This window comes from Physeter macrocephalus, chromosome 13 (assembly GCF_002837175.3).
Source record: "Physeter macrocephalus isolate SW-GA chromosome 13, ASM283717v5, whole genome shotgun sequence".
In the NCBI taxonomy this organism is placed as follows: Eukaryota; Metazoa; Chordata; class Mammalia; order Artiodactyla; family Physeteridae; genus Physeter; species Physeter macrocephalus.
The window spans coordinates 18,510,323-18,536,520 of NC_041226.1; the positions used below are offsets into that span (position 1 = coordinate 18,510,323).

At 38.0% G+C, this 26,198-nt stretch overlaps 1 protein-coding gene across 1 annotated transcript in view; it reads left to right on the forward strand.

The window, feature by feature from the left end:
• The window catches only part of KPNA3 (karyopherin subunit alpha 3), an 84,708-nt gene that overhangs the window by 25,502 nt on the left and 33,008 nt on the right, over positions 1-26,198 (forward strand). The window contains exon 2 of the mRNA XM_007105312.4: positions 19,594-19,638. Coding sequence (XP_007105374.1) covers positions 19,594-19,638 — 45 coding nt within the window. The remainder of the gene's footprint in view (positions 1-19,593; positions 19,639-26,198) is intronic.

Sequence of the window (26,198 nt, forward strand, 5' to 3'; positions counted from 1 at the left end):
AGCGGCCATGGCTCACGGGCCTAGCCGCTCGGCGGCATGTGGGATCTTCCCGGGCCGGGGCACGAACCTGCGTCTCCTGCATCGGCAGGCGGACTCTCAACCACTGCGCCACCAGGGAAGCCCTATAATTCATTTTGAATTAATATTTGATATGCTCTTAGATAGGGGTTGATGTTTTTCCAGCACTCATTGAATAACTTTGGTACTTTTGTTGAAAATCAGTTGATCATATAGGTATGGATATATTTCTGAACTCCCTGCAGTTTTATTGATCTGTGTGTCTGTCCTTATGCCATTACCTCACTGTCTATTGCTGGAACTTTATAGTAAGTCTTGAAATCAGCTGATGTAAATCTTCTAACTTTGTTCCTCCTTTCAAGATTGTTTTGGCTACATAACAGACATCTGTATATCATTCATGCAACAGCAGCAGAATACACATTCTTCTCAAGTTCACATGGAATATTCTACAGGATAGATCATATGTTACATTAGGCCATAAAAGAAATCTCAATAAATTTTAAAAAATATTAAAATCATACTAAATATGTTCTCTGACCACAGTGGAATAAAATTAGAAATCAATACCAAAGAAACTTGGAAAATTCACAAATAATGTGGAAATTGAATAACACATTCTGAATAACCAGTGGGTCAAATAAATCGCCAGGGAATTAGAAAACACTTTGAGATGAATGAAAATGAAAACACAACATATCAGAATTTACTGGATGAAGCTAAAACAGTACTCAGGAAAATTTATAGCTGTAAATACTTACATTAAAAAAAAAAAGTATAGGGACTTTCCTTGTGGTGCAGTGGTTAAGGATCCGCCTGCCAATGCAGGGGACACTGCTTTGAGCTCTGGTCCGGGAAGATCCCACATGCTGCGGAGCAACTAAACCCATGCGCCACAACTACTGAGCCTGTGCTCTAGAGCCCATGAGCCACAACTACTGAACCCGCGTGCTGCAACTACTGAGCCCATGCTCCTCGAGCCTGTGCTCCGCAACAAGAGAAGCCACCACAGTGAGAAGCCCGTGCAGTGCAATGAAGGGTAGCCCCCACTCACTGCAACTAGAGAAAGCCCACGCACAGCAACATATACCTAACACAGCCAAAAATAAATAAATTTTTAAAATTTAAAAAAAATTAAAAACAAAATGATGCTTATCTTTCAGACATGATACCATTCAAATAGCAAATTTAATGTAATTTAATGTTCTGATATCTAGATTCTAAGTTGTTTGCTGCCCTTTTTTTTTTTGAGACAGAGAGAGCAGTGTTGGTATGTTTCAAGCTCATAAACTCTGAGTCTTTGTGGGGGGAGAAATCGCTTAAGAAAAATGTCTTCTCTGGGAAATTTTGCTAATCCTCTCAGGAAGACCTATATAGTTGGTACTTCCTGTGATCACACACAGTGTAACCCATATTTAAAGGATAAGAAAAGATTAAAGAACAAACCGTAGCCATCAATGTGCTAAGCTGGAGTATGTATTTTAGTGAGCTAAAATATGTATCAAGACTTCCCTGATGGCACAGTGGTTAAGAATCAGCCTGCCAATGCAGGGGACACGAGTTCGAACCTTGGTCCGGGAAGATCCCACATAGCGCGCAGCACCTAAGCCCGTGCGCCACAACTACTGAGCCTGCGCTCTAGAGCCCGTGTGCCCCAACTACTGAAGCCCATGCGCCTAGAGCCCGTGCTCTGCAACAAAGACCACTGCAGTGAGAAGCCCGTACACCTCAATGAAGAGTAGCTCCCACTCGCTGCAACGAAAGCCAACGCAAACACCCAACACAAATAAATAAATAAACAAATAAATAAACAAATAAAATATGTATCAGAATTTATGGTTCCTATGCAGCTAGGAAGCCCTTTTCAGTCTACATTCAGCCTGGAAGTTGTTCTCTTCTCAGTATACACGCAAGGAGCTATTAATGGCCTTCTACCATGGAGATAATTTAATGTTCTGGTATTTAAATTCTATGTTGTTTGCTTTTTAATTACTATTACAGAAAGACTAAGTATTTCAAATTTTGAGCAGTCCCTCTAGCACAGGAAAAGGACAGGGAAATCCTTTTACCCCAAGCTCATGATGCAAAATCATAAAACAAATGAAAAAATAACTCAATTATAGGTAATGTGCAAATATCAAAAATATAGTCTTAAGTCTCCTAAGAAATTCAGTAATAGAGATATCAGAGAATGACCATAAAATAAATATTTAATTTAATTTATTTTAAAAAAATAAATTTGTTTTATTTATTTATTTTTGGCTGTGTTGGGTCTTTGTTGCTGTGTGCGGGCTTTCTCTAGTTGCGGCAAGCAAGGGCTACTCTTCGCTGCACGGGCTTCTTATTGTGGTGGCTTCTCTCGTGGAGCACGGGCTCTAGGCACGTGGGCTTCAGTAGTTGCGGCACGCGGGCTCAGTAGTTGTGGCTCATGGGCTCTAGAGCACAGGCTCAGTAGTTGTGGCGCACGGGCTTAGTTGTTCCGCGGAATGTGGGATCTTCCTGGACCAGGGATTGAACTCGTGTCCCCTGCATTGGCAGGCAGATTCTCAACCACTGTGCCACCAGGGAAGCCCTAAAATAAATATTTTAAAATGATTGACTCATTTAAGGAGGAATCAGAAGCATTAGGGAAAAAACCAAGATACTACCAAAGTAGATTAGGAGTATTTGAAAAGGAATTTCAGCTAGAAATGAGAAATAAATCATTGACATTAAAGACTCAGTGGACAGAAGTGGTAGGATTTAAAATTGGAAATGCTGATTACAATCTGTAGAAAAGGAAATGAACATAGATGACTATACTTTGTGATACAAACTGTGCCAAGTGCTTTTGTAAGTATTCATTTAATCTAATTCTCAGAACCACTTTTTGAGTTTGTTTAATATCCCACTTTAAAAGAGTACTGTTGTCTACAGATAGGGTAAAAACAGTAGGTGAAGCAAGATCAGTGAGGCAAATGATGAACTCAGTTTTGAATATGTTAACAAACTTGTGGGATGTTTTGGGAAGTGATCCAGAAGACATTCCAGCTCAGGAGAGATATCTGGGCTTAAAGTTTTAAGGTGCTTAAATTCCCAAAGTTGTTGGACTAGCAGAATATATCAAAATTTGTGTATTTACAAATACAGCGGTTTATTTAAAGGATGCTGGCTAAAGGGAACTACAGTTGAAGGGATGATTCAAGCCTGACATCTGAAATTTACTGTCCATGTTGGCTGCCGTTTCATCTCAGAAATTAAGCCTCCTTACAGATATTCCCTCCCTGTCCTCATCACACATTTTATTCATTTCTCATGGGTAGCAGCTTAAAAAAAATTTAGTTTTGCATATAAACTGTCATAAACTGGTGGGGATAATTCCTTTAACTTCATTTTAAACTAATTTGATATTTTCTTGGGGGATTATCCTTGAATGAGGTCTTCACATATGATTAGTAGTACTGTTTTAACAGTTTATCAATCAAAAGTAATGGTTCGTAAATCAAGACTGTGTGGTACTGGTGTAAGGAAAGGCGTATAAATCAATGGAATATAATTAAGAATCCAGCAATGAACTTACATTTACAGTAAATTGATTTTTCAGCAAGGGTGCCAGAGCAGTTCACCAGGGGGGAAAAAATAGTCTTTTCAGGAAAAGGTGTTGGGACAACTGAGCTGGACATCCTCATGTAAAGGAATGAAGTTAGGCCTCTACCTCACACTGTTAACTCAAATGGATCAAAGACCTAAATGTAAGATCTAACATATTAAAAACTCTAGGAGAAAAAAAGTGGGTGTAAATCTTTGTGACCTTGGACCAAGCATTAGTTTCTTAGGGACAACATCAAAAGCACAGGCAATCACATAAAAAATAGATAAACTGTACTTCATTAAAGTAAATATTTGTTCTTCAAGGGAGATCATCAAGAAAGAGAAAGAGATCATCAAGAAAAGAAACCCACAGAATGCAGGAAAGTATTTGCAAATCATGTCTGATAAGGGACTCGTATCTAGAGTATATAAAAGACTCTTAAAACTCAATAATAAAAGGCCAACCCAATTCAAAAATGGGCAATAGTCTTGGATAGACATTTCTCCAAAAAAAATATACAGATGGCCAATAAGCACATGAAAAGATGCTAAATATCATTGGTCACAATGAGATGCCACTTCATGAAACCCACTTAGGATGGCTAAAATAATAAAAAAAGATAATAACAGTTGTTGGTGAGAATGTGGCAAAATGGAAACCCTCATCGTTGTTGGTGGGATTGTAAAATGGTATAACCACTTTGGAAAACAGTTTGGCAGCCTCAGAAGGTTAAACATTGAGTTACAATATGATGCAGCAATTCCATTCCCAGTTGTGTACCCCAAAGAAATAAAAACATTTCTCCACAAAACTTATTCATAATAGTAAAAAAGTAGAAATAATCCAAATGTCTATCAGCTAACGAGTTGGTAAATGTGGTATATCCTTATGATGGAGTATTATTCAGCAACAAAAGGAATGTAGTACTGATAAAAGGAAACAACATGAATGAACCTTGAAAATGTTATGCTAAGTGGAGAAACCAGTTACAAAAAAACATATAATGTATGATTCTATTTATATGACTGTCCAGAAGAGGCAAATCTTTAGAGGCAAAAAGTAGATTAATGTTACGTAGAACTGAGGTGGGAGTTGGATAGAATGGGGAGGTGACTGCTAAAGGAAACAAGGTTTCTTTTTGTAGTGATGAAAATACTCTAGGGACTTCCCTGGTGGTCCAGTGGTTAAGACTCCCCGCTTCTATTGCAGGGGGCACGTGTTCCATCCCTGGTCTGGGAACTAAGATCCCACGTGCTGTGCAGCGTGGCCAAAAATTTTTTTTAAAAAAGAAAAGGAAAAGAAAAAATACTCAAATTGATTTTGGTGGTGGTTGCACACTCTGTGAGTATACTAAAAACCATTGAATTTGTACACTTTAAATGGCTCAGTTGTGTGGTTTGTGAATTTCTATCTCAAAGCTGTTGTAACAACAGCAAGCAAAAGGAGCAATGGTTCCACTGTGATATATTGACTAATTGCAACCTAGACTGTATATAGGTAGGCAGAACACTATACTGTACTGTTTTCAACACCAGATAAAAATATTTCCCTATATTTAAAGATTAACTAAATGTTTCCTAATACATATGTTTATAACCTTACTGAAAAGTTACACATCATTACGTTTCAGAATTCATCAGTAAACAAACCCAGACGATTCAGAGTTATTAGTATGTAGTTGATAAGTGAAGCCATGGAAATATAATATTTAGACAGAGTTTGTAGAGTGAGTAGATGAATGGCCTACAGGGTTATAGACAGAACATAAGGGAAGAACATCATGGATGGATGAAGAAGAAGGCCAAAGAGGATGGTATTATGGAAGTCAAGGAGGTAAGAATGAATGGTTAACAGTGTTCTCCTGCATAGATGCCACATAAGGATTGTGTTTCATGAATAGAAGATTGCTGATGATGTTAGCAAAAGTAGTGTCAATGGAATTTTATGGGAGCTGGCTAAGTGAATGGAAGTGAAGAAGTGGAAAACAGTGTAGACTATTCTTTAAAGAATTTTGGCTAAGGAAGACAGTAGTCAGAAGAAAATGTAGGTTGAGGAAGAGGTTTTTTTTTCTTTCTTTTTTAAATAAGATGAAAGAGACTTGAGTTGACTCATGATGATGAGAAATAGAGGTTGAAAAATGGGAGAGGGGATATTCGATGAAGAAAGACCCTGTCGCTGTGATAGAATGAAAGGAAAGAAGGATGTTTGAAGATGCAGTTTATTGGGGATGAGATTGAGGAGGAAATGTGGAGGTACAGTGCATGAAATGAAGTTGAGGGAATTGCTACTATCTAATGGTTTCTTTTTTCTTAATAAATAGAAGGCCTGACAAAAACAGAAATATTGATCAATAGAATAGGATAGAAAGCCCAGAGATGAACCCACACACCTTTGGTCAACTAGGAGGCAAGGATATATAATGGAGAAAAGACAGTCTGTTCAATAAGTGGTGCTGGGAAAACTGGACAGCTACACGTAAAAGAATGAAATTAGAAAACTCCCTAACGCCATACACAAAAATAAACTCAAAATGGATTAAAGACCTAAATGTAAGACCAGACACTATAAAACTCTTAGAGGAAAACAGGAAGAACACACTTCGACATAAATCACAGCAAGATCTTTTTTGACCCACCTCCTAGAGTAATGGAAATAAATAAAAAAAATAAACAACTGGGACCTAATGAAACTTAAAAGCTTTTGCACAGCAAAGGAAGCTATAAACAAAGCCAAAAGACAACTGTCAGAATGGGAGAAAATATTTTCAAATGAATCAATGGACAAAGGATTAATATCTGAAATATATAAACAGCTCATACAGCTCAATATTAAAAAAACAATCCAATCAAAAAATAGGCAGAAGACCTAAATGGACATCTCTCCAAAGACATACAGATGGCCAAGATCCTAGAGTAATGGAAATAAATAAAAAAAAAAAACAACTGGGACCTAATGAAACTTAAAAGCTTTTGCACAGCAAAGGAAGCTATAAACAAAGCCAAAAGACAACTGTCAGAATGGGAGAAAATATTTTCAAATGAATCAATGGACAAAGGATTAATATCTGAAATATATAAACAGCTCATACAGCTCAATATTAAAAAAACAATCCAATCAAAAAATAGGCAGAAGACCTAAATGGACATCTCTCCAAAGACATACAGATGGCCAAGAGGCACATGAAAAGCTGCTCAACATCACTAATTATTAGAGAAATGCAAATGAAAACTACCGTGAGGTATCACTTCACACCGGTCAGAATGGCCATCATCAAAAAATCTACAAACAATAAATGCTGGAGAAGGTGTGGAGAAAAGGGAACCCTCTTACACTGTTGGTGGGAATGTAAACTGATACAGCCACTATGGAGAACAGTATGGAGGTTCCTTAACAAACTACTGTATGACCCAGCAATCCCACTACTGGGCATATACCCTGAGAAAACCATAAATGGTGCAGATGAACCTATTTCCAGGGCAGGAATAGAGATGCAGACGTAGAAAACAGACATGTGGATGCCAGGGGTGGGGAGGCGGGGAACGAATTGGGAGATTAGGATTGACATATATACACTACCAAGTGTAAAATAGTTAGTTGGAACCTGCTGTATAGTATCGGGAGCTCAGCTTGGTGCTCTGTGATGACCTAGATGAGTGGGATTGGGGGTGGGGTGGGAGGGAGGGGATATATGTGTACATAGAGCTGATTCACTTCATTGTACAGCAGAAACTGACACAACATTGTAAAGCAACTATACTCCAATAAAATAAATAAATAAACAGAAGGCCTGGTTTTCTGCAGAGAGGAAGGAGGGTATGGAAAAGGGGGCTTGGGAGCAGTAGCTTTGTGTACAAAACCTACCTAGGGAAGGCTGGAAAGATTTCCAAACAGCAAGCATTGAGAGTTTAATTGAGATTGGAGACCTATAGATGATAATACCCATATTGGAGGTTGAGGTTTGTTTTTGTTTTTTTTTTCTCTTGAAACATTTAGCAGCCCAGCTTTTGGAGTGAGACTTGAAGTGACCCAAGGTTAGCTTTTTGGCAGGGCAACAAGATTGAAATACAAGGGGCAAAGGTGTTGAAGTATGAGGACTATGTAAGAATGAAGCAAAAACAGGAAGGAGTTAATAAATTGGGAGAAAATCAAGGAGCTGAGAGACTAAAGTAATCTTTGTGGATCTAGGTCAGTCTGTCAAATGGCTAATTAATGGGAAATTGTTTAATGCCTTAATTGGATGTAGGGAGAGTTTTGCCACTAGGGTCAGAGATTCTTCAAATTAGAGAACATTGTACACAGTGTTTAAGGGAAACTCTACCCATTTCATATTAAAATGTTGACCGTTCCAGAGTTTTTGAATGAAATGTAAAACATCCAAAATTTATCCTGATTGGACTGGCAGATCTCTGGCTGGTTCTTGATGAAAGGATTGCTGGAAACTTAGAAAAAAAGAAGAACCTGTACCTGGCCAGCCTGTTGAACTGGGCTGTTTGAAGTGTTGTTGAAGACACCAGGGATGTCAGAATTTGGTTTGGAGAGGAAAACTAAACCAGCTGCTAGTCTTTAGTGATTATAAGGGCACTGGTGACAGAAATGAGAATGGGCACAAGGTGATACGGTTAAATGGTATAAACCTTTTCCACAGCTGGGTAGAAGCAGTGGTCTTGAAGTGGTATGGAGATAGATGCAACATTGATGCTGACACATGTGGAATAAGGAAGCATCATTAATGATGATGAAGATAGCTAATATTCTTTGAGGGCTTTCTGTGCCACGCACTGTTCCCATGATAAACATTTAACATGAATTTGACTCATTTGTTGCAATAATCCTATGAGGTACTGTTATCATTTCATAGAGAAAGAAGCTGAGGTAGAGAGACCAGTAACATTCCGAGAGTGTCATCAGCTTTGCGCGTGGGGGAGCCAGAATTTAAACCCTAGACCGCCGACTCCAGAGCAAACGTTTCCAACCACTGTATTGTGCCATTGTAGGATAGTGCACTCATGTAATTTGTACAATATGTATTCAGTGTGTGTTGAATAATTTACATTAAACCTTAGAGGAAAATTGTTCAGTATAATTTTGGATGCTTTCTAATTTAATGATAATTTTGTTGGATATTGTATGGAAGAAAATATAACCTAGAGCAGTGATTTAAGAGTGTGGTTCCTTGGGCCAGCAGCATCAACATCAGTATCGTCTGGGATCTTTTTTATTTGATTGATTGATTGATTGATTTTTGGCTGCATTGGGTCTTCGTTGCTATGCGTGGGCTTTCTCTAGTTGCGGTGAGCGGGGCCTACTCTTCGTTGTGGTACGCAGGCTTCTCATTGCGGTGGCTTCTCTTGTTGCGAAACACGGGCTCTAGGCACGTGGGCTTCAGTAGTTGTGGCACACGGGCTCAGTAGTTGTGGTGCATGAGCTTAGTTGCTCCACAGCATGTGGGATCTTCCCAGACCAGGGCTCGAGCCCGAATCCCCTTCATTGGCAGGTGGAATCTTAACCACTGCGCCACCAGGGAAGTCCTCATCTGGGATCTTGTTTGAAACAAATTCTTAACCCTTACCCCAGACCTGCTGCTGAGAAATCTGGGAATGGAGCCCAGCAGTGTGTGTTTCAACAAAGCCAGTTTATTCTGATGCAGGCTAAAAATTTGAGAACTACTAACCCAGAGCAAAGTATAGTATGAGAAGGTAAATGAGAGTTTGAATTAGACTGCAATGATACTGAGATTGTCAGTGTTTTCTGGATCACATTCTTAGGACTGAAATCTGATGGGGAATTATTAGCATTAGTTTACACTCTGCATGACTCCAGTGTGGTGTGTTGATGCTACTGGTCACAAGTGAGATGGGAGGCAAAATGTCAATGAATCACAACTATTGACAACTCAAATGCATGGTTGTATATCAGTAGTGCTATTTTCTTTCCTTTAAACATTTAAAAAATTTTGTAACATTTGATGTACAACAATAGATAATGTAGATATAAGTTTTGAAGCAATAATAAAAGAAATATCCATGAATCCAGTACTCAATTTAAGAACTAGAACAAAAGCTATCTCTCTGATTCCCATCCCTAGCTTCCTACCAGAAGTAATCCACGCCTAAGTAGTGACATTCTTGTTCAATTCTCCTGTCACTGTACTGGCCATGGCAGGGCTGGGGGACTTGTACCCTGGGGGTTGGGCCTCTGTGTTTTAGTGAAAGTGCATGTGTGACTCCAGAGCCAGAGCATGTATGATTTAATTCCACATATAAAAGAAAAAAAAAAGGAAGCCACTGTCATAAATGTGTGTAAATCATTACTTTGCTTTTCCAGATTTACCATATATGTCTGTATCCTGAAATAACATAGCATTTAATTTTACTTGCTTGTTTTTTATATGAAATATTCATACTGTATTTATAACAGGAAAAGATAAAAAATTTTTTTTAACATTTCTGGGTTCATTTGTGTAGCTGTAGTTCATTCATCCTCATTGCTGAGTAATTATTGTCTCACAATTCATTTGTTTTCTTTTTAATGAACATTCGAGTTGTTTTCAAAATTTTTTGCTATTACAAACCAATGATGCCAGAAACCACTTATATATATCTCATGATGAGTATATGTAAGAGTTTCTGTAGGATTTATACCTTGGAGTAGAATTGTTGTGTACTTGGGTATTTTTCATCTTTACCATATTTTGCCAAATTTTCTCCCCAAAATGGTTGTACCAACTGACATCTCACCAATTGCTCTACATCTTCATGAACACTCGGTGATGTTATACCTACTAATGTTTTGGCAATCTTGAGTGCAAAATGGTGTCTCACTGTGGTCTTAATTTGTATCTTCCTGAGTAATGAGGTTGACCACCTTTTCATGTTGGCTATTACTGTTTTATCTTCTTTGAAATGCCTTTTCTTGTCTTTCTCCTATCTTTTCCCAGTGATGTATGAGTACTTTGTATATTCTGGGTATTTATTAATTATTGTTCATGCTTCAAGTATTCTTCTGGTTTGGTTTCTTTTTTCACTTTCTGTGTGGCATCTTTCAAAGAACAGAAATTCTAAATTTTAATGAAGTTATTCTTCTGGTTTTAGCATTTTTGTATTCTGCTTAAGAAATCTTTCTCCACTTAGGGATCTTAAAGATATTTTTCTTTAAAAACTCACTGTTGCTTTTATAAATTTTCAAACCATCTGGAGTTGACGTTTCTGTATGGTGGTATAGTAGGTATCTAGTTTCTTTTTTTCCCCCACATGGATAATTATTTGGCTCAGGACCATTTATTGAACGACCTGTCTTTTTCCCAGTGGTCTGCAATGCCATCTCTATCATATCAAGTGTCCATGTATGTTTGGGTTTATTTGAGGGATATCTTCTATTGGTGAATTTATTTTCTACTCTAATCTGTATATACTTTATAATATATCTTTTTTTTTTTTTTTTTTTTTTTTTTGCACGGTACACGGGCCTCTCACTCTTGTGGCCTCTCCCGTTGCGGAGCACAGGCTCGGACGCGCAGGCTCAGCGGCCATGGCTCACGGGCCCAGCCGCTCTGCAGCATGTGGGATCTTCCCGGACCGGGGCGCGAACCCGGTTCCCCTGCATCGGCAGGCGGACTCTCAACCACTGCGCCACCAGGGAAGCCCCCTTTGTTCGTTTTAAAATTGTATTGTCTTATTATTGAATGGTAAGCGTCCATTTATGTCGTCTAGATTCAAGTCCCTTATCAGATATATGATTTGCAAATCTTTTCTCATTCCATGGGTTGGCTTTTCACTTTCATGGGTAACGTATAATTTTTATTAGGTGGTACATAATGTTGTGTTCTTTCTTTTTGTGATATTAGCAACCATTGATGAACATTGCCTAGATCCGTAAATTTGTTAACTGTTGTAAAGTGGTGGTATTAAATTCTACAATTCCTTCTTTATAAGAATTCTGAGTTTGAAGTTAATGTTCCTTCAGCACATTGAAGATTATCATTTCACTGCCCTGGGGCTTCCATTGCTTTTCAGAAGTCAGCTTTGTCATAAATACCTTGAAACATGAATGAACCAGTTGGTGGCAAAGTTAGTTTTTATTGTCCCAGAGCTATTGTTTTCTAACTGTATCACCACTCGACAGGCCAATTTTATATCCTTATATAGTCATCTACCTCCTTCTCCCCAAGTAAAATTTTTACATTTGCTTCAATTAGTGTGTTTAGAAAAACAGACTGGGTAGCCCAAGGAACAAGTATATAAACATCTGTATTGTAGAGAATTTTAAAAACAGTCTTATTTAGGTATAGTTTATATATAGTATAATTTGCTCATTGTTAGTATGAAGTTTGAATTTTAGTAAATTTTTCAGTTGTGCAGCCATCACCAAAATCCAGTTTTAGAATACTTCCATCACCCCAAAAAGTTCCTTCCTGTCCTTTTCTGAAATTATTTATTTTTGTTATAGAGAGTCTTAACCTGGAGTTGACAGAGGCTTTCTTTTTTTTAATATATATATTTTTGTTATGGTGGTTAGTTAGCTTTATTTAGTCCCTTCTCTTTTAGTTCTTATCTACTGCTTCCCTATTTTGTGCATTTTGGAAATTGGTAGTGACCTCTTCTTCCCCTCCTCCTCAGCATCTGATGTAAAATATATCCTTTTTTTTAGAGAGGTTTTTTTAAAAAAAGGTTTGCTTGTTTATTTATTTATTTTTGTGGCTGTGCTGCTCAGCTTGTGGGACCAGGAGATTGAACCATGCCCTCGGCAGTGAAAGCACTCAGTCCTAAACCACTGGACCGCCACGGAGTTCCCTTTAAAAGTTTCTAGGGCTTCCCTGGTGGCGCAGTGATTGAGAATCCGCCTGCCGATACAGGGGACATGTGTTCGTGCCCCGGTCCGGGAAGATCCCACATGCCGCGGAGCGGCTGGGCCCGTGAGCCATGGCCGCTGGGCCTGCGCGTCCAGAGCCTGGGCTCTGCAGGGTGAGAGGCCACGACAGTGACAGGCCCGCATACCACACACACACACACAAAAGGGATAATTAGGGATATTTTATTTACCTTTGTTTCTTCAGTACCTATTGTAAGACCCGGTGCAGTTTAGACACTTAATGAATTTTGGTGAATGGATAAATTTTAAATGATCCCTCAGGTATTTATTAGATATCCAGTATGATACAAACTTACCACTGAGATTCAGGGAAGTAGACATACCCAGGCATAGAGATATAATAGAGGAATAGACACCTGTGAGCCAGAGGAAGTTGATACCTCTAGGCACACACCAGAGGACTTAGGAACAAACCTGCACACTTTTACACACACACTATAAAAAGTTTCTAAAAATTGACCTTTATTTTGAGATAATTGTAGAGTCACATGCAATTGTAAAACATAATACAGAGAGACCCTTTACTCAGTTCCCCCAATGGTAACATCTTGCAGCGTTATAGTAAAATATTGATATTTATACAGTCAAGATAGAAAACATTTCCATCACTACAGGGATCTCTCATGTTGCCATTTTGTAGCCATGCTCACTTCCTCCCATCCTGCCCCCTCCTCAGCCCCTGGCATCCACTAATCTCTTCTTCATTTCTATAATTTTGTTACTCCAAGAATGTTATATAAATGGAATCATATGGTATATAACCTTTTGGAATTGGCTTTTTTTCTCTTAGCGTAATTCCCTGGAGATTCATCCAAGCTGTCGCTTGTATCAATAGTTTATTCCTTTTTATTGTTGGATAGCATCAAGTTGAGTCTACCAATCCATGAACACAGTGTGTCTCTCCATTTTTTTTTAGATTCTTGAATTCCTTCATCAGTGTTGTATCATTTTCAACATCTATATCCTGTACATGTATTGTTAGGTTCGTACCTAAGTATTTATTTTTTTGAGAGATTATTACTGATATTGTTTGTATTTTTAATTTTGATGCCCATGTGTTCATTGCTAGTATATTGCTGGAGGAATCAGACTCCCTGCCTTCAGACTATACTGCAAAGCTAAAGTAATCAAAACGGTATGGTACTGGCACAAAAACAGAAATATAGATCAATTAACAGGATAGAAAGCCCAGAAATGAACTCACACACCTATGGTCAATTAGTCTATGACAAACAAAGGAGGCAAAAATATACAATGGAGTAAAGACAGTCTCTTCAATAAGTGGTGCTAGGAATTCCCTGGTGGTCCAGTGGGTAAGTCTCCGCTCTCCCAATGCAGGGCGCCTGGGTTCGATCCCTGGTCAGGGAACTAGATCCTGCATGCATGCCGCAACTAAGAGTCTGCATGCCGCAACTAAGAAGTCCGCATGCCACAACTAAAGATTCTGCACGCCGCAATGAAGATGCTGTGTGCTGCAACTAAGACTCAGCACAGCCAAAATAAATAAATAAATATTTTTTTAAAAAAAGTGGCACTGGGAAAACTGGACAGCTACATATAAAAGAATGAAATTAGAACATTCTCTGTATTTTTTATTTTGATGCCCATGTGTTCATTGCTAGTATATAGACATACAAATTGATTTTTATATTTTTATCTTGTATCCTGTGACCTTGTTGAACTCACTTATCAGATCTACCATATGTGTAGATATGTGTGTGTGTATATATATGTGACGTCCAGAGGCATCTGTCTTGTCTTGTCTTTTCTCTTCTCTTTTCTTTCTTTTTTTCTTTTTCTTTTTTTGAAATCCATTAGTCTTTCTAATATATCATGGTATTGGCTTTTCTGGGTTGATTTCCCAGGTACATTGTTTGCTTTTTCAGTATTTTATTTCAAGTCTTTTAGTTTCAGGATATTTTTCCCTTTAATTATTATCTATTGTCACTTTAATTCTAATAATTTTCACCTTCATTTCTTTTTGATTAAAATTTTAGTTCTTTGCACATTCTGTATCTCTTAAGCATTACCTGTTGTGTTGTGTGGTTGTTCTTGGTTAGGTTTCCTTTCTGAAATATTTTTTAATTTTATTTCAAATTCTTTCCTGATTTCTAGTACCTCATTACTGAATTTTTCTAATTCTGATTATAATGTTCTTTCACATCTTCTATCATTCTCTAGGATATAATTTTTATATGTTTTGTTGGTACAGTTTTTTGGTAGTCTTTTAATGCATCATTCTGCTCCTTGTGTCTTACGGCATAGAATTTGACCCCAATCCTTTTATATTGTACGCTTTATAATAGGTTTTCCTGAACTCCTTGGAGTGAGTGGTGGGTCAGTATAGCTTTTCTCGCTTTACCACTCTAGACCCCCTTCTTCTTTTTAAGTGATTAAATTAATATATATATATATATATATTTATTTATTTATTTATATATCTTCCTATTTTCTGAGATCTGGCTCTTGTTTCACTAACCCACTTTTATCTGGATCCTCTCTTTACTTTGCCCCAATTGCACATGTCTTGATCACTTGGAATTCATTTTTGTTTGTTTGTTTATAAATTTATTTATTTATTCATTTATTTAATTTTTGGCTGCATTGGGTCTTCACTGCTGCACGTGGGTTTTCTCTAGTTGCTGAGAGCGGGGGCTACTCTTTGTTGCAGTGAGCGGGCTTTTCTTTGAGGCGGCTTCTCTTGTTGCGGAACATGGGTTCTAGGCGCGTGGGCTTCAGTAGTTGTGGCTCGTGGGTGCTACAGCGCAGGCTCAGTAGTTGTGGCGCACGGGCTTACTTGCTCCGCGGCATGTGGGATCTTCCAGAACCAGGGCTCGAACCCATGTGCCCTACATTGGCAGGCAGATTCTTAACCCCTGCGCCACCAGGGAAGCCCAGATCACTTGGAATTCTTTTCCCGGAAATTTCTTTTCAGTTATAGGATTTTTTCCAGGTAGGGGGACTTCAGCCCCTTGTTTTTGAGTCTGTTCTCATCATATTTTACAATGTTAGCATGTGCAGAAGATCCCTTCCATTTGCAGCTATTCTCAAATTGCCTTTCTAAACTCTAACGATTCATGATTTGGGATTCTCCTCCCCTCAAGTCCTTCAGTTACCCAGTTACTTCTGCTCTTCTGTTTCCTTCTGCAGATATGCTGAGCCCATGTGAGTCCTGTAGTTGGTGATTTAACCAGATCCTTCTTGTATTTGAGAATTCGTGCGGTTACCTTGTCACCCAATCTTGTAGATTTTATCCATGGGGTTTTGGTTTGGCTGTCCTGGTAACTTTTTTTTTTGGCCGTGTGGCATGTGGGATCTTATTTCTCCTACCAGGGATTGAACCTGCACTCCCTGCATTGGAAGCACAGAGTCTTAACCACTAGACCGCCAGGGAAGTCCCATCGAGAGGTTTTATTCAAGAGAATGGCAACACAGGTTTGCATTAAAAAAAAGAATGCTCTGGCTGCATTGTGAAAAACTGATTCAGTGCGTAGAAGGAGACTAGTTAGGAGACTAGTAGTGATCCGGGTGACATGTGACGTGATGGTGGCTTAGTTTAGGATAGTGGCAGTAAAGCTAGAAGGTTTGAATCCTATTTTGGTGACTCCATTGGATGTCAGAGAATGAGAGAGTGAGTAGTCATGGATGATCTCCCAGGATGGGGGTTCTTGCAATGGTTTGGATGGTTGCACTGTTTCCTAATATTGGGAATATTTATGAAATCATAGGGGGTGTTTTTTTGGGGAGGGGAAGATGGGGGAGCAGGTGTGATATTTCTAATCAGCTGAGTTTGAGGCGTTACAATGATCTGTCCTCTAATCCTAAACATACACACATGCACACATATTTTAATTCTTCAGCGAGCCTTTTCCTGACCCTCTGATCATGTCTCCTTCTGATATAAAACTTTATTATTTACTTTCCTATCTTAACATTTAACACACTCGTGTTACTCCTTATTATTACCATCTTTTTCCCTAGAACAGCTGCTGGCAAACTTTTTCTTAAAAGGAGAGATAGTAAATATTGTAGGCTTTGTGGGCCAAGAGACAAAAATTAAGTTAATGTAGACACAATATCATTTATAATGTAACCACTTAAAAATATACGAACTATTCCTGTGGGGCCCTGCAAAAATAGACAGCTTGCCAGAATTGGCCCATAGGCTTCAGTTTGCTCACCACTGTACTAGACTGTAATTGCTATACTTGCCTCCTAGTTGCAGGCATATTGCCCTGGAGCATTTTGGTTGAATTTAGTAAATTTTTATCAAATGAGTGAATATTATACTTACAGATTTGAAGCCCAGGCGAGAGAGCTGAATAAAGATAGATATTTGGGAGTGGTCTTCAAACAGTAATTGAAGACATAAGAGTAGATGAGATCACTTGGGGAGAATGTAAGGGAGGAGAGGCCCTAAGAAGAAGCCTTTTTCTGTAACTTAAACAGAAAGGAGAATGAGTGATGACTAACTCAAAGGTACTTGTATCATAGATGGTAGTCAGTACCTGTTGCTAACTGACCTAAGCCATTTGGCCATTTATACTCAGGTTCTTTTGGATGAATAGGAGGCCTTTAACTATATAGATAGGTGAGGGCAATAGGTGGTTTTCCTTAGAAATTTTAATATCAGTGAGTTACATTATTTTTTTTCTTTTTTCTTTTTCTTTTCTTTCTTTTTGGCTGCTCTGTGCGGCTTGTGGGATCTTAATTCCCCAACCAGGGATTGAACCCAGGCCCTTGGTAGTGAAAGTGCTGAGTCCTAACCACTGGACCGCCAGGGAATTCCCAGTGAATTATATTATAATAAAGTAATAAAACAAACCTTAGACAGAATTTGCTACCCATACAAACATGTATTAGCAAGCAGTCACAAAAAGTCATAGAGCTTGTTTTATAGGTTTAGCTCTTTTAGACTCTACTACCTTGTAATAAAACTTCAACCCTAAGCAGATACCAGAAAGATCTGACTAGGATTAGCGGACAGAATCCTCCAAGATAGGGTGGGACACAGGATCAAAAGGAAGCTTAGACTCAGAAACTTCTCTGAAGACAGATTGCAGGGCTTGTCAGATTCTTAAACTGCAAACAGGTAAGAATCAAGACACTTGTACAGTATTTCTAGTTAATCCGTATATCTTGAAGAATTCCAGTTCAGCAATATAAAATTATTTCCAACATCTCTTATGCTAATTAACAAACAGATGTCTAAATTCAGATGTTGATATTCGAAACACTTACTAATTGGGAGTTAACCTCTGATTTGGGCACTTCACATGCTAACTAACCCCCTGTGAAATGTGGATTCCTAATTTAGAGTACTTCAGAAGTTAACTCATCACTTCTATCCAAGCTGAAGTGGTACTTTAATGGAAATTACAGTGTAGCAGTAACTTGATCATATTTTGGAGGGGATAGGCTGCCTGGGTCTTTTTGTTGTGTACTCTCTTATAACAATTTGTAAACAATTAAATGTAGTAGTTATTGCAATGAAAATACTTTTTCTTCTCAGCTCTAGTAACAATTGGATTAGATGTTTATACAGGCAAATTTTGACAATTGGTGCAATTCTAATCTTCAAGTGAATAAAGACAGCTTTCTTTTTTTTTTTTTTTTTTTTTTTTTTGTGGTATGCGGGCCTCCCTCTGTTGTGGCCTCTCCCGTTGCGGAGCACAGGCTCCGGACGCGCAGGCCCAGCGGCCATGGCTCACGGGCCCAGCCGCTCCGCGGCATGTGGGATCCTCCCAGACCGGGGCGCGAACCCGCTTCCCCTGCATCAGCAGGCGGACGCGCAACCACTGCGCCACCAGGGAAGCCCAAGACAGCTTTCTTTACAGAATGATCAAATAACACTTCATTAATATTGGTATTTGATTGCTCAATATTTATTACAGTTTGTATGATTAATTTATACATAAAGCATTCTCTGTATTGATAGTGTTGAAGCCTAAATGCAGAAACATATTAAATATAGAATTAGATTCAGGGCTCTTTCTTTGTACTGTTGAACCCTATTAGTGATAATAGTTTTATCAGTGCATCATTCCATCACGTTAAATAAATGTTACTAATTTGAATTTTGTTTGGCAGTTTTGTTTATATTTAATATCTATGTATATTTAAGCACGAGTTTATATCTAGATTAATATTTCAATATATTTAACAAAGTTTATAATTTGGGTTCCATGGGATATTTTTTCCCTGCATATTAAAATTATAATATACCATGACATGTAGCCTTTATTCTGAAAATGTAACCATTTATCATATTTTTATGTGTAATAAAGTAATCCATTATATCACTATGTCAAGGGGAGAAAGGGATATCTAGTCATTTCACTAATTCCTGTTAAGACATTCCTGATAGAGCCTCTTAGTAAATTGTAGAAGGATACTTCTTTATCTTTGGATACAAAATATCCCAAATTTATTTTCATTTTTATGTGATTTTAAGACCATGACAATGAGGCATTTACTTTTTTTAAACATGAATCGTTTGCAATAGAATACATTAGTTGCAGGCATCAAAAATCAGCTCTGGCTGACTTAAGAGCAAAACCATAATTTATTAGAAGAATATGAGGTGGTTCAAATAATGAGTTACGGACACCAGGTAACTAGGAACACAGCAAGTTCAGGATATAGGCATGGTTCACTACCTTGTCCAAATGCTTCCTTTGGAAATTAATGTGCTTTTTTTTTTTTTCTTTCCATTTTACTCTAGGTTTAGAGTTATAGGGGAGAGTTCTGCTGGCTGAGTTTAAGCTCATGCCCTGTTTTTGCTAGGAGAAAGTGAGATGCTTTAATAGATGGTTCCATCAAGACCGTACACAATGGAGAGTACATAATTCCGCATAGAAACCTGGGTGCAGTTAGGAAACGGGGATGGATCCTAGGGAGCCTAGCTCTACCTCCCACTCCCCACAAAACTAACCAACAGATATCCAGTAAAATAGACAGGAGTTTTGGCTTTTTAACCTCCTGTAGTTCATCATTTAAAGTCTAAAACTGATTAATCCTTAATCTTTAAAAACAGAATCTTAAACAAATTTAAATCTTAAATGCCAGAGACCTTAATTTATGTACTAGCAGTATCAATATTTAGATACTTATGAAATTTTTGTTTTTCTTTTTAGACAATGCGAAGACACAGAAATGAAGTGACAGTTGAACTGCGAAAGGTAAGAGCGATCTGTGTTTAATAAAAAATAGATTTTTTCTGATGTTAAAATTTTGTATAACTTGAATAATGAAAATACTACGGCAAATTAGTGGGCATCCCTAAAACTACACAGCATAAAAATATATCATTAAATAATTTATAATGGTATACATTTATAGAAGCTTCCATTTATTGAGTTACCAGGCACTATGTGAAGTACTTTACCACTGTCATTGAAATTCTCACAACATCTGATGAAGTTACTATTGTTTTTTCTTAATAACCTCTTTCTACGTGGGCTATGTGCTAGACAGAATTCCTCCACCTTCCTCATGTAAAAGCTACATGTCCTTGGGCTTCCCTGGTGGCGCAGTGGTTGAGAGTCCACCTGCCGATGCGGGGGATATGGGTTCGTGCCCCGGTTCGGGAGGATCCCACGTGCCGTGGAGCAGCTGGGCCCGTGAACCATGGCCGCTGGGCCTGCACGTCCAGAGCCTGTGCTCTGCAACGGGAGAGGCCACAGCAGTGAGAGGCCCGCGTACCGCAAAAAAAAAAAAGTTACATGTCCTTGTTAAAGACACTTTAGAAAAATAAAGTAGAATAATCTTATATCTTACCAATTGAATGCAACTACTGTTAAAATTTATTTTATTTTCTTCCATTATTTTTGAATTACCTTCATTAGATTGTGTTTTCATGCAAGCAGATTTTATTTTAAGCAAATTTTAATTACCAGTTAACAAAGTACACATAATTAATTCTGTCTATATACATGTACATTTAAAAAAATAGGGCTTCCCTGGTGGCTCAATGGTTGAGAATCCGCCTGCCGATGCAGGGGACACGGGTTCGTGCCCCGGTCCGGGAAGATCCCACGTGCCGCGGAGCGGTTAGGCCCGTGAGCCATGGCCACTGAGCCTGCGCGTCCGGAGCCTGTGCTCCGCAACGGGAGAGGCCACAACAGTGAGAGGCCCGCCTACCGCAAAAAAACAAACAAACAAAAAAAACAAACAAACAAAAAATAGATTTGAAACTTACTTCTAAATCTTTGTGTTTGTCTTAGATTAGATTTTCTTGATCTAATTCACTGCTAAAACTCATATATTAAATTATCATCTTGAAACTTTTCAGTTTTAGAGAGAAAGAAGGTCTTGATTCTGAGAGTACACTCTCTCTCAGTGAGTCACTAGAATCAAATGGACCTGTGCTTTTATTTACTCAATAAGTATTATCATACCCACTTTGTGTTATTAATTTTTACTCAGCATCGATGTTATGCTCCTTGGTATAGTATATAGTTCCTGAGGTCCATTCTCCTGTACCCCCTCTGCTCCATTTTTTATTAAATTTGAAAAATACTTGCTAATCCCATGTTCTTTCAACTCCTTAACTTCCTGGATACTTACAGATTAACATCAGTGCAAGTTTTTTCAGCTCCTTGGGTCATTTGGACCAGAGAAGTGAACTAAGTAAGCCTTAGCTTAATAAAGTAAGGTGAGCTCCTTGCCAGTCGTAACACTTTGGACTTAGCTTCTTTTTATTTTCTTTTTAACTTTTTATTAACATATAACACACCTACAGAAAAGTCAACACAACTTAAGTGTACAGCTTGATGAATTTTCACAAAGTGAACACATCTGTGTAACCAGCTCCTAGATCAAGAAAGAAACACTACCTGTATCCCAGGTCCCCTTCACAGTTTCTGCTTTCCCCCAAAGGCAACCATTATCCTGATTTCTAACATTATAGATTATTTTACATATTTTGCATATTTTGAACTTTATATAAATAGAATGGTGTGTATCCTTTTGTATCTGGTTTTTCATTCATCATGTAAAGATCATTCTCTGTAATAGAGCTGATAGGAATAAAATTGGAATTAAGTAATTATTCATTTGTTGTTATCTCTTCACATTACACCAGCTCTCCCCAGATGTGAACCTTCACTTTCCCTTAACTTTTCATGCTTGGAATACAATTCTGAAACTTTTGTATTGGTCTTAGTATTACTCAGAATCCTCTCCTGTTTTAAGCTTTTTCGCCCTTCTGATATGCTTATAAATCTAAGCTATTCACTTATATTTATATTTGGTGATTTGTTCCTTTTATATTATGTGCTGTCCTCTGTATTTAATTTATAGAATTAAAATTTCTTGCTTATCAGAGTACATCTTTTTAAATATTCACCTTGGTTTCTTTAGAGACCACTTGCTTTCCTTTTTTTTTTTTTTTTTGGCAGTACGCGGGCCTGTCACTGCTGTGGCCTCTCCCATTGTGCAGCGCAGGCTCAGTGGCCATGGCTCACGGGCCCAGCTGCTCTGCGGCATGTGGGATCTTCCCGAACCGGGGCACGAACCCACGTCCCCTGCATCGGCAGGCGGAGTCTCAACCACTGCGCCACCAGGGAAGCCCGAGACCGCTTTCTTATCTCTTCTTTTTTTTCCCTTCTGGATAACATTACTTCCTTTCCGATTACTATGATTAATTCCTGAAAAATCCTTGTAGGAGGATCAAAATGAAATTAACTGAAGAAATCTCAAGCAGTTCCTTATTTCACATTTCAGAATTCCCTAAGTAATCAGCAGAAAGTGACCCTTTCCTGAAACAAAGCCTATGCTTCAAAGCTTAATTGATTTTGATATAATTCTCCAGAGGTGTGTAGAGCCCTTCAAAAGAAGATTCCTCTACTCTTTATGGTCAGAGTGTCTGCCTCTGATTTCTGCCTTGCTGTCTCTATTGCTCCATTGAGGAGACAGTCACAGCATTGTTATTACTGACATTGAAATTCTTGAAAATACAAGAGAGAGAGCTAGTTCCCCATTTCTTAGATGAGCGCTACACACTTCTGTTAGATGGTAAGCTTCTAAAGTGAAGGTAGTAACCACACTCCCGACCCAGCCCCGACCCCCAACCCCAGTACTCCCAGGTCTCTCTCCTAGCCCATCCCAAAATGCCCAGTCAAATTCTGGACATGTAGTTGGTACTCATTACATGCTCATGTTCAAGAATTTAATTGAATTATGATATCTTAAATTTTTACTTAAATTTAAATCATTTATTGAAGCTTTAAGAAAAACACTTTAGATATAGAACAGTGCTCAGAAGCACTTATCTGTGACAAGTCAGGGAGCTTGTGTCAAAATGTTAAACAAGACACTGCTTCCTTTACCACAGAAGTCTTTCTGCCTAAATAAATGAATTATGGAACTAAATGGTGTGTTTATTTTCACAGTTGATTACTAGCACAAGTTCCTTATCTTGTAGCAAACCTACAACAAATAGTTTGAGGACGTTTAGCCAGTGACCATACTTTGAATAACACTGATGCTGATCTATAAAAATTGAGGGTGAAATCTAGTTATTAATATGTAGTGCTTTACTGGCCTCAGACTCTTTTTGTTTGAACTCTTGTTTTCTTTTGTCTCCTTGATCTCTTGCTTTCTTATTTAATTAAGCCCTTATGCATCAACATTTACACAGAAGTCTATTTCTGTTTTATATCATGTTGTAAACAGAGTTACGTAGGAATTAAATAACTTGCGTAAAGTCACACAGCTGAAAAATGGCAGAGCTGAGCTTTTAACTGTTATGCTATAATGCCTTTCAATGTAAATGTTTAAGTGAATAATGCCTTATAAATTGAAAATTGATCCAAAACCTGTCACTGGCATTTATAACTTTGGCACATTGTACTAAACTTGATATAATCTTCTCTTGGTGATTGATCAGTCAGATATGCCATAGTACTTTACTGTCATTAGATCTGGGATCGGGGCAGGTTGAGTTCTTACATAAAGAAAAACACCACCAAAATGCCCATTGGACTGATCAGATCCAGTACTTGTTTTAGTTGTCTGACTTAAGTAAAATATCTCTTTTTAAAAATAGCCTAGGGCTTCCCTGGTGGCACAGTGGTTGCGAGTCCGCCTGCCGATGCAGGGGACACGGGTTCGTGCCCCGGTCCGGGAAGATCCCACATGCCACGGAGCAGCTGGGCCCGTGGGCCATGGCTGCTGGGCCTGCGCCTCAGGAGCCTGTGCTCCGCAACGGGAGAGGCCACGGCAGTGAGAGGCCCACATACCACAAAAAAAAAAAAAAAAAAAAAAAATAGCCTAAATTCCCCATATTAACAAGCTAAAGAGGAAGCGTCATATGATCATATGAGTTGATGCTGAAAAAGCATTTGACACCCCATTCCTGATAAAACTCAACAAATTAGACATAGAAGGGGATTACCTGGACTTGATAAACAGCATCTACAAAAAAACCCATAGCAAACATCATACTTGATGGTGAAAGACTAAATGCTTTCCCCTTAAGATCTGGTAACAAGACATGGATGTCCATTCTCACCACTCTTATTTATTGTAGTGCTGGAAGTTCTAGCCAGTGCTGTAAGTCAAGAAAAAGAAATAAAAGACATAATTTGGAACAGAAGAAATAAAACTCTCCCTATTTCTAGATGACATGATTATGTAAAAAATGCTGAAGAATCTAGAAAAAAGTTTCTAGAACTAATAAGTGAGTTTGGCAAGGTCACAGAAAACAAGATCACACATAAAAGTTAATCACTTATGTATGCTAACAATGAGCTTGCAGAAACCAAAATTAAAAGCACAGCGCCATTTATAAGCACTCCAAAGAACGTAAAATACCTTGACATACATTAAGAAAACATGTATAGGATCTGTATGCTGAATATTATAAAATGCTGCTGAAAGAAATCAAATAAGACTTAAGTAAATGGAGAGGCATATACTGTGGTCATTGACTTAGTAAAGATGCCTGTTCTCAAATTTATCTGTTGTTATCAAACTCTCTCCAAGGTTTTTTTGTAGACATAGACAAGCTTATTCTAAAACGTACATGGAAAGGCACAAGCTCTAGAAGAGCTAAAATAATCCTGATAAAGAGTAAAATGGGAGCAGTTGCTCTACCCAATATTAAGGCTAATGGAATAGCTACAGTAATGAATACTGTGTGGTATTGGCAGAAGGATAGACATCCGTGGAACAGAGATAGAGCCCAGAGATCAACCCATACAAAAACACCCAACTAATTTTTGGCAGAGGTGCAAAACTAATTTAATGGACGAAGGATAGCATTTTAAACAAATGGTACAGTACTAGAACAATTGGACGTCTATAGGCAAAAAGAAAAGAAAAAGAACCTCAACCTAAATCTCACACCTTATACAAAAACACAAAATGGATCCTAGATGTAAAAGTAAAGCATAAAGCTTTTAGAAACAAAAAATTGGAGGAAAATCATCAGGATCTAGAACCAGGCAAAGAGTTCTTACACTTCACCACAAAATCATAATCCATAAAAGGAAAATTGGATGTTAACAAATTTAAGAATTTTGCTCTGTGAAATCCCATGTGAATAGGATGAAAATACAAGCTAGAGACTGGAAGAAAACCACATATCCATTACAGGACTGGTATCTAGCATATGTAATGAACTCTTAAAGCTCAGTAGTAAAAAAAAAAACCCAAACAATCCAATTAGAAAATGGGCAAAAGATATGAAGAGACATTTCATTAAAGGAGATACACCAACAGCAATCATGATGCTGCTGATGATGATTAATGCATCATTAGCCATCAGGGAAATACGGACTAAGACAAACTAAAAGAGTGTATCAGAGTGGCTAAAATAAAAAAATAGTGATAATACCAGATGCTGGTGGGGATACAGAGAAACTGGATCACTCATACATTGCTGGTGGGAATGTAAAATGGTACAGACACTCTGGAAAAGATGCAAACTACTGACAGAAACAGCAGCTTGCATGAATTTCCAGAGAATTATGCTGGGCAAAAAAAGCCCATCACAAAAAGATTATATACTGTATGATTCCATTCATAGAATATTTTTGAAATGATAAAATTTTGGAAATGGAGGACAGATTAGTGGTTACTGGGGGTTGGTAGGGGCCGGGAGGTGAGAGGGCATTTTCTGGTTTTGGAACTGTTCAGTATCTTGACTATAATGGTGGATACAAGAGCATATACAGGTGATAAAATTGTATAGAACTAAATACACATAAACACACATACAGTGAATGCAAGTAAGACAGAAAATCTGAATAAAATCAGTGGATTGTATCAGTGTCAGTGTCCTGGTTGTGATGTTTTACTGTAGTTTTGCGAAGTGTTACCGTTGGGGAAACCTGGGCAAAGTATACGAGGGATTTCTGCGTTATTTCTTACAACTGCATGCAGATTTACAATTATCTCAATAAAAGTTTTAATTGAAAAACCCTGAATTAGTAAATTAGAATCCATTTGAAAAGAAGAGAAGCAGCCATTTGTTAAGATCAGTTAAGTGATTCTGCAGGAACAATAATTTGTGTTAGGTTGTCAGATTTTTACCTGATTGATGAACAAGTAATGTGGTTTTTTTTGGTTTTTTTTTCCTCCAATTTTCAGTTGAGGTATAACACACTGAGCAGAGTGCCCAAAATGTAAACAAAACTCCTGGGTGAATATTCATGTAACCACCCAGCAGTAATGTCACTTCATAAATGTTTATATTGAAGGGAAGGTCTATCTTGTGAGCATTTTCTTTCTACCT